The sequence below is a fragment of the Rhipicephalus sanguineus genome, chromosome 5 (assembly GCF_013339695.2).
Source record: "Rhipicephalus sanguineus isolate Rsan-2018 chromosome 5, BIME_Rsan_1.4, whole genome shotgun sequence".
Taxonomy (NCBI): Eukaryota; Metazoa; Arthropoda; class Arachnida; order Ixodida; family Ixodidae; genus Rhipicephalus; species Rhipicephalus sanguineus.
In genome coordinates this window covers 130,548,890-130,557,284 of record NC_051180.1, presented here as the reverse complement: position 1 = coordinate 130,557,284, position 8,395 = coordinate 130,548,890, and the positions used below count along the sequence as shown (strand labels likewise).

General features: G+C 48.0%; 2 protein-coding genes across 2 annotated transcripts in view; both read right to left on the bottom strand.

Moving 5' to 3' along the window:
* The window catches only part of LOC119394977 (cell surface glycoprotein 1-like), a gene marked incomplete at both ends in the record, with an annotated part of 3,806 nt that extends 3,338 nt beyond the window's left edge, over positions 1-468 (bottom strand). Inside the window, 2 exons of the mRNA XM_037662272.1 lie at positions 1-116; positions 310-468. The exon at positions 1-116 is cut by the window's left edge and continues 3 nt beyond it. Coding sequence (XP_037518200.1) covers positions 1-116; positions 310-468 — 275 coding nt within the window. The remainder of the gene's footprint in view (positions 117-309) is intronic.
* Positions 1-8,395, bottom strand: part of LOC119394255 (uncharacterized) — a 114,169-nt gene that overhangs the window by 74,375 nt on the left and 31,399 nt on the right. The gene's annotated exons all lie outside the window — the stretch shown is intronic.

Sequence of the window (8,395 nt, the reverse complement as noted above, 5' to 3'; positions counted from 1 at the left end):
GTCGGTCGGTCGGTCGGTCGGGCGGTCGGTCGGTCGGTCGGGTCGGTCGGTCGGTCGGTCGGTCGGTCGGTCGGTTCGGTCGGTTGGTTGTTGTTGGTCGGTCGGTCGGTCGGTCGGTTCGGTCGGTTTCGGTCGGTCGGTCGGCGGTCGGTCGGTCGGTCGGTCGGTCGGTTCGGCTCGGTCGGTCGTCGTCGTCGGTCGGTCGGTCGGTCGGTCGGTCGGTTCGGTCGGTCGGTCGGTCGGTCGTCGGTCGGTCGGTCGGTCGGTCGGTCGGTCGGTCGGTCGGTCGGTCGTGTCGGTCGGTCGGGCGGTCGGTTCGGTCGGTCGTGTCGGTCGGTCGGTTCGGGGTCGGTCGGTCGTCGGTCGGTCGGTCGGTCGGTCGGTCGGTCGTTGGTCGGTTCGGTCGGGTCGGTCGGTTCGGTCGGTCGGTCGGTCGGTCGGTCGGTCGGTCGGGTCGGTCGGTCGGTCGGTCGGTCGGTCGGTCGGTCGGTCGGTCGGTCGGTCGGTCGGTCGGCCCGGAAACTACACATTTGTTAACCTGGTCGGAAGCGTACGAAATATTGCACTAGACCTTGCTTTGGTTCGTTTTTCGGACGCATTGCATTCTTATATATATAACCGCTAACTCTTTTCAAAGACGCCCGGGACCATCCCTCTGGCTTGATAATATGACACATTCCGCGGACAGTTTTTCGTGTCGATACGTGAATGGACTTTGTGATGATGGATAACTTTTATGGCTTGACTAAGTTACATGAAAGGCCCTAGGTGCAAGTTTATGTTTGATGTTTCTTTCTTTTTTCATTGCTATAATTTTCAAGATATCTAGTATCTGTGAAAAGGAGTAGCCTGTGCTATAAAAAAGCGCTGACATCTCTTAAACAAGATATACTGAAAGGAAAACAAGAAAAAGCTGTGAGCATCTCAGCCATTTTTTTAGTCGATCGTGATGCTTGAAGCTCTCAATCAGGTCATAAAGTTGAAGTACCACTCTTTTTAGGTAGAGCATGAGTGGTCTCCCACAGCTGTCAACTAACAGCAGCTGGCAGACTCGTGTCGAGAGCTGTCGCCGGTGCTGCGACCGTCCCTCGGAGCGGAGTACATTGAAGCAAGGTGTGTGACCGGGCTAGTTGGTATTCCATATTGACGTCCTCGTCGCTAGTCCTCGTCGTTTCTTCGTCCTTGTGTAATACACGCGCTGTTCACGTCAATATGGAGTACATTGAGCGTGGACGGAAAAGATACACGCTGCACTCGTTGGTATCTCCGCTTGTATCGGATCCTTTCTTTTAATTTTTTGTGTTGTATATCTCGGATGCACTCTACTCGTTACAAAAACTTCTTGACTTATCGAAAACTGTAGCTGGTTCAGGGCCAATTTTAAAGCGTCGCATAAAATTCAGCTTTGTTTAGTGCGTACAAGACTACTAACGCTAGTCGTATTACAAGCCCATCAGCGATGGAGACCAGCACATAATGAATTTTACTTTGCGCCTAATGCATGGAACATAAATTCAGCACCTTGAGCACCACACCTTGAGCTGGCTTGGCTCGTTTAAGCAGCAGGAGCGAAGTTTGCTAAACTAGTAAAATCAACAGCCACGAAATATCGTAAGTCATCGTTGTAGTATTTAGTATAGAGTGGACTGTCTTGTCCGAGCCGCTGCATGTTTGGCTGCTTTGGAATAGGAGCTGGGCTGGCAATTCATATAGTTCCTACTGAATCGTTCCGCACGACATTCCAATGATTCCTTATGTTTTGTTATGGAGTCGATGTAATGTCCATATATCTGTCATATATTATTTCAGTGAGATTCACACGGAAACGCATGAGATTATTGGAATGGCTTATGGAACGTTGCAGTAGGAGTTCCGCCACAAGAGAAATCAGTTTGAAAGCACGAAACATATCTTATGTCGTATCAAGCTCGCCTTAACCTCTTGCAAGTGAGAAATACAAAAAAAAATACAATTGTACTTCCACAAATTAAACATTTCTGATCGAAAACTCAATGGCCCTGCTTTGAGATGAAGCGAATACATCAGAGCACGCAGCTGTGAAACGCAGCTTTCGCCTCCTTTTTTCTTTTATTAATCTCTTTTTCTTTCGCACATTCCTTTCGCATCAATGTAGAGAATACGTTCTTTATCCGCTCTCGTGCAAATTCTTTTGACCGGATTCCTCCGAGGCGCGCGTATGAATAGTCATCTCGTCGAGAAAATAGAACCTAAAAAACAAGCGCGCCGGAATGTATGAAGCATTTCAAGAAAATAACGTGCTTCTGCGCTAAAACGAAGGCTACACACGAAGAAGGTCGCTTTCGCCTTGGCGCTCTTCAATGGCTGAATGGGCACCGCTCACGCATGGCTCTTCCACTTTTTCCTCGTTTCTTCTGTTTGCCTCCGCTTCATCACATTACTCGTCATATCGGTGACGCTCCCTTCTTCGTCTATATTTATTTGTTATCGTCTCTTCTCGATTTAAATTTAATTAAAGGCGTAGCAATGACCTCGTGACATCGCGTTTTCCATTGATAGCATAAAATCTCGCCATTTCTCGAACCTCTCGTCGTCAGAGAGACCATTTCGAATCTGCGGAGCGTGCAAGGGCGCCCGTACAGCAGCTTCTTACACGGTGCAACAATAATATGCGAGGAATACCGATCAAGATGAAAAAAGCAGCGGAATGTACGTTCAGCAATCATTCCGCAGTCTGCTGGAACGTGTCTTCGAAATAACACTCATGTTCGAAATGTTCAGAACCAACCCCCAAAGAAAGGGCGGAAGACACGAACTCCGCATGTGTATAATAAGGGTATTTGACATGTGACACGGGTACGCTTCAGGAGCTCGCGTACGCACCAGTGTTGCTTGCTTTGACTTCATCGTGGAATCGGTGCCCTGTTCTAGCCCAGATTAAGCAAACAAGAAAGGGGACGACAGAAAAGGGATGTACGGCAAGCGCACCTTAGAAAGCGAAGGGTGAATTTTGCTGACGAGGCAAGAATTAGAGACGTTCTTTCAATACGTTCGCGCGACCACGGTCGGATCACCAGACCAGCAAGGCATGCAAAATGTGTTCCCTATAGAGGTCGCTCCACAGAGGGCGCACCACGAGCGAACGGGCGGGTGTGGGGAGGTGGAGGGAAGGTATTTTTTTTACTATCCAAGAATACCCCAGGGGCTCTTAGCTGCGAAGACACGACTTCGGGGTTTGGTTATTTGTTTTTCGTCTTCTTTCTCCTTCTTTTTGCGCGCACACGCTGAGGTACACAGGGACACGCTACTACGTACACTGAGAGGCGCACCGTATGGCTGGATGACTGGTTCGCTCAGGACTAAGATGAGTGCTGGGACGAAGGAAGACGTTGCCCGGGGCGTGTATCCATTGAAAAAGCTACGTCGACATTCTCGCATCACTAGTCAATATCATGGCTGGCGTCTCTTTCGTCATTTCGCTGATGGTCGCTCGCTTTGATTTTTGTTTTTCTTCTTCCCAATGATCAAATGCACCGTTGTCAAGTTTCCCATATTCCGAAACCGGGGACGTAATAACGAAACAGACAAAAGAAAAGACGTAGTAGGGATAGATGACAAGATAACAGCCATAGCGATGTTGCTTAGCGGACAAGAAATGGGAGCGAACCGCTCTGAGATGTCCACGTTTGATTGTGGGGCTTTGTAAACTCGACTCTCTTCTCACAGGATTGAACTAAGAGCAAGTAATCCCTTTTGCCTTTCGAGCCGGCTCGGCTCTTTAATTTTTTTATTACTTTTAGAGGACCAGGAGCTTCAATGTGACCTTTTTTTTGTCTGAGATGCGAACTCAGCTGCCCGCCTGTAAAAAAAATAAATATTAAAGTAAACAAGAAGCGGTAAGCTTGCATACACGGCCGTAGGAGGAGGGAAGCATACAGAACAATCTCTAAGAAGTAACTCATTGTTGTGTGGTTCTAAACTAGAAGTCCTGAAAACACCACCCTCATACCAAGCAGGAGTACACGTGTGCCTGGCTAAGGCCTCGGAGGCTTCTGATACAGCAGTATTGAATACAGTAATACACAACAGCACAACTAGAGATGGTGGAATCTTTCATAGCGGCTAGCTCGGATAACCAACTTTAACTGCCGTCCGAAAACCAGTAGGCAAGCTTTCGGACTGTGCACTGTTCTTCCTTCAGGTTCTTTTTTTTAAATATCCAACCCTGACAATAACCTGCCTTCACAATGTTATTGTGCAGTCGCGAGAGCTTGTATCGCTGTATCGAGGACAGTCAAGCAAAACATCTTCAAGGGCCCCCTTGAGACCGCAGTCAGTGGGCTACTTATGCGTTAACGCAGTTTTTTTTGCGAACTACAAGTCTGAGTGAACGACTGTAGTATTGGCAGGTACCATTCGGTGCCGCAAACCGCAATGATTATGCTGTCTGCCTTTTTCCCTTTCCCTCTTACCTTTCTTGCTCTCCCACTTCGCTCAACCGCGATACAAGGTAACAAAGGGGATACTGTTAGGCTTACCCTCCGTACTTTTCCTTTATTCTGTCGCTCGTGCTGAACTCGCTTGTTATTAAATTCGTAATAGGACTTTTACCACTTGTACCAAAGGTAGAGCCCTAATCTGCTTTTTTTTTTCTTTTTCAACTTCAGGCATGCGCTTCCTTTTCACTGGCCCGTTTTAGTCATAAATATTTAAAGTACGCCAGGCCTTCATGGCGCTGTGAATGTTCTCGGAGTTAGGTAAGCTGTATCATTGGCTCCTTTAAAATGCAACATAATCTGGCTTTACCCGTAAATATTTAACTGTGCTGGAGCAGACGTCGACGTCAGTTCGTGACGTCACAGGAAGCTAGTGCGGGAACTCCAAGGCGGAAGCTTCAAGACGCCGTCGCTACGGGTCTTCCACTTTTTATACACGTATGCATGTCTCCTCATGCCTCCTAGTGACAGCGTGCTTCCTTGAGCGTCGAGAATCTTTGTACTAAGCCAGCCCAGCTTGATGTAACTTTACGATTAATTAAATGCGAAGCATTTCCCAGCGAACCTCAGGCACATCGGCCGTTTCTATCTACGTATCTATCTGTCTAGCCGCCTACGTCTGGGCGCTCTCCTGGTCGTCTCCATAACTCGTAATGTACCAAAATTGGCATACCAGGGGAATCAGTGTATGACGAACACGATTCACTTGTCATGACACGAATACCCCAACGCGCCTGTCGCGTACGTGATGAAATCCTTTCCATTAGTCATGTGTGGTACAAACCCGCACACCACAGTTCATGTTATGCGGGTATGTGCCACAGATAATTCACAGCCTCAATCAACACAGTAACCGTGAACCTACGCATTGAAAATCAAGGCAAGTGAGGGAGCTGAAGGCAGAACTCCCCCGGAAGATGCTCGACTGCCATCTACTCGTCCACGTGGCCCGCCAGAATGACGCAGTGTTCTCTTCATTTCATATGAGGTTGGGCGATGGCCTCATGCTGACAGAGGATGACGTCAGATTGATTGAGATCCGCTTTGTGACACGCGAAAAAAGCGCCGCTAAGTGCCCTGACGGCATACGGCTATACTACAGCAATGCGGACGTTGACCGCTATAACACACGTTGCCTCGACGCTGCGGACAACCTGTTATGCCATCCCGCTTTTGATAACGTAACTGAGCTATAAGAACGAGCAGGTACACAGGGATGCCCTGACCAAGGCGGGGCCAATATGAACGCAAGCGACATGGTTACCCTGCCGGCCTCAATTTACCTGAGCATCGGCAAGCCGTACATGATAACAGCCAACATTGACGTAAGCGACGGCCTCGTTAATAGAAACATGGGCACCTCGTGGTGCATCAAGCGTGACGAACACGGCGACACCTTGCGACTGTGGCTTGAATTTGCATGCATTATCGTCCCAGCCAGGAGGAAGCACATAACTACAGCGCGCCCTCAATGGAACTAAATTTGTGCCCGTGGGAATGCGAACCACCACAACCACGACATACGCCGGACAAATATCTCGTGTAAGAGGGCACAGTTTCCCCTGGCACAAGCAAACGTCATAACTATATATAAGTCACAAAGGGCCGCATACGCCCAGGTAGCACTCTCTAGGGCTACTGGCATCGACGGGCCAAACCTCACCAACGGAAAAGGTGACTTCAGGTTCTGACATGTCGCCGGCTCTATCGACACAGTCTGTCGACGACATCACCCAGCTAGCAAACAAACATCTAGACAATGTCTTGGGCCGGGCTACCACCTTCATCCGATGCCACAACCACAACAATCACCTCACGCTCGCCGCTCTCAACGTACAGTCTGTGCACGCGCATCTGCACGACCTCGAAAAAGACGCTCTGCTCACAGAAACTGGCCTGTTTGCACTTAAACTTGCAGCGATGGGCCCACTGTGTCGTCCACAGCAAGCGGCTTTACTGCAGGCGTGGAGGCGTGGGTACATATAAGAACACGGCGATGCACAACTTCAACGTCGGCCGCATCCCACTTCGCCAGCCGCCAGACACCGAACACACACAGACAAGCAGCGGAATTAATGAGGTCTGCGTTGCGCGCATCAGTCACAATAACAAAGACATTGCGCTCGCCTTCATGTACGTGGGAACACTCAAGAACTCCTTCCACACGTGTACACGGGTTTGTGAAACGTGCGTGCGTTCTCCATCATAACGGACAAGTATAAGCGCTACATACCAACTTACCGCGTCTGGTGTTGTTATTACCCACGCTGCTGTTGGCATCGTTACGCAACTCTAAACAACTGTTTATATAACACATGTGCGACTCTTACACATATATGTGTGTGTATACCATTTGCGCCTATCTTTATCGTCGTTTCGCAACGTCTTGCTCAATGAAAACAGTTACGCCACAGTCACCTTCCCGCCGCATGCTTCGCATTACATCGATTCCCAGGGTACGTAGGATGTGCCGAATTTTTTCCTTCTTGAATGCGCAAGCTTAACACTGTACAATATTACACAAAACACGCGCCTGAACTTGAGAACTCTAAGCAGGTGGATCGGACTCGACCAACGGGAGGGAGCGGTGCGGTCAAGGTGGGCCTCCCCTAATGGAGGATTCTGCGCAAGCCTATTCTTGCAGTACTGTGTTCGCATCATGACTGAAATACTTCGTATGGTAGCAATTAATGAGAACTAACAGACAATCAAGCCAAGGAAAGTATGTGAGATGTTATTTGTAGTAATTGTGAGATGCATTAGAAGAAATTAAAGTGGACCTGGGAATGTTAATCAGAGCCGCTCCTAGCCATGACGGCGACGGCGCTGGTTAACACTCCCATGTTTAAATGCACAGACATACCCGATAAACTGGACGGGAGAATGACTGCAGCCGTAGATAAATTGGTAGAGCATGGAACGCGTTATTCGAAGGTTGCAGGCTCGATCCATGCCCGCGGCAAATTATCGATCTTGGTCCACTGTGATTTCTTCTCATTTATAACACAATTAGTATAAGTAACATCCCTTATACTTTCCTTCTGTTAGTTCTCATTGATATTGTGTACAGTACAACATAGAAAAACGAGCCCTTAAAATTCACCTTCTTTCGTTCATTGGTATATTGTAACGAGTTATTCATAAGCAATTTTACGTTATTATCTCCAACAAATTTGGTGACGCGTACGTTACACGTATTGCGCTATTGCACCTGTTTATTTTGCGATGTGAAATCGTAGACTTCCGCCGCCAAAGCATCAGCTAGATAAAGACATTTTGCAGCATTCCCGAAAGGCAAACAAAATCCCTACCTGGCGTGTACAAATGGAGCACGAAGGCGAGCTCTAACAAATTCGGAGCTTCTTAACCGCGAAGCTGTTCTTGGTCGAGCCTTTCTATAGTCCGAGATACGTGGTAACGCTTGTGGGCACCATAAACGGGTGTTCACCACAGACGTTGGGTAAGTACCACTACTCATAACTCGTCCACTGAAAATGAAGGCAACAGTTAGCCCCACAAACGGATATGTGCCACAGTAATCTGTGCGGCCTATCAGAAAACTATCATCATCATACACGCGTATGTGCTAAAGGAATTGGGTAAATTCCACTACACACAACTTCCACTAAAAAGGAAAGAAAGCAACAGTTAGCCCAGCAAATGGCGTGCGCGTTACCACAGTCACACCGCTGTCACGTGATACTTCGTGATTATAAAAGCTGGTGGTTATAATGCCACCTCAAAGCTTAAGAAAGAGTGCTTAATAAAGAGCAGTGATACAACGTATCGGGGCATCCTAAGTGACGGCTTCTTTGTAAACCTGTGTATAAGTGTCGTATGGTCAAGATGCAATTACACTGTACTGCTACCTCAAAGTTTAACAAAGAGTGTTTAATAAAGAGCAGCGATACAACATATCT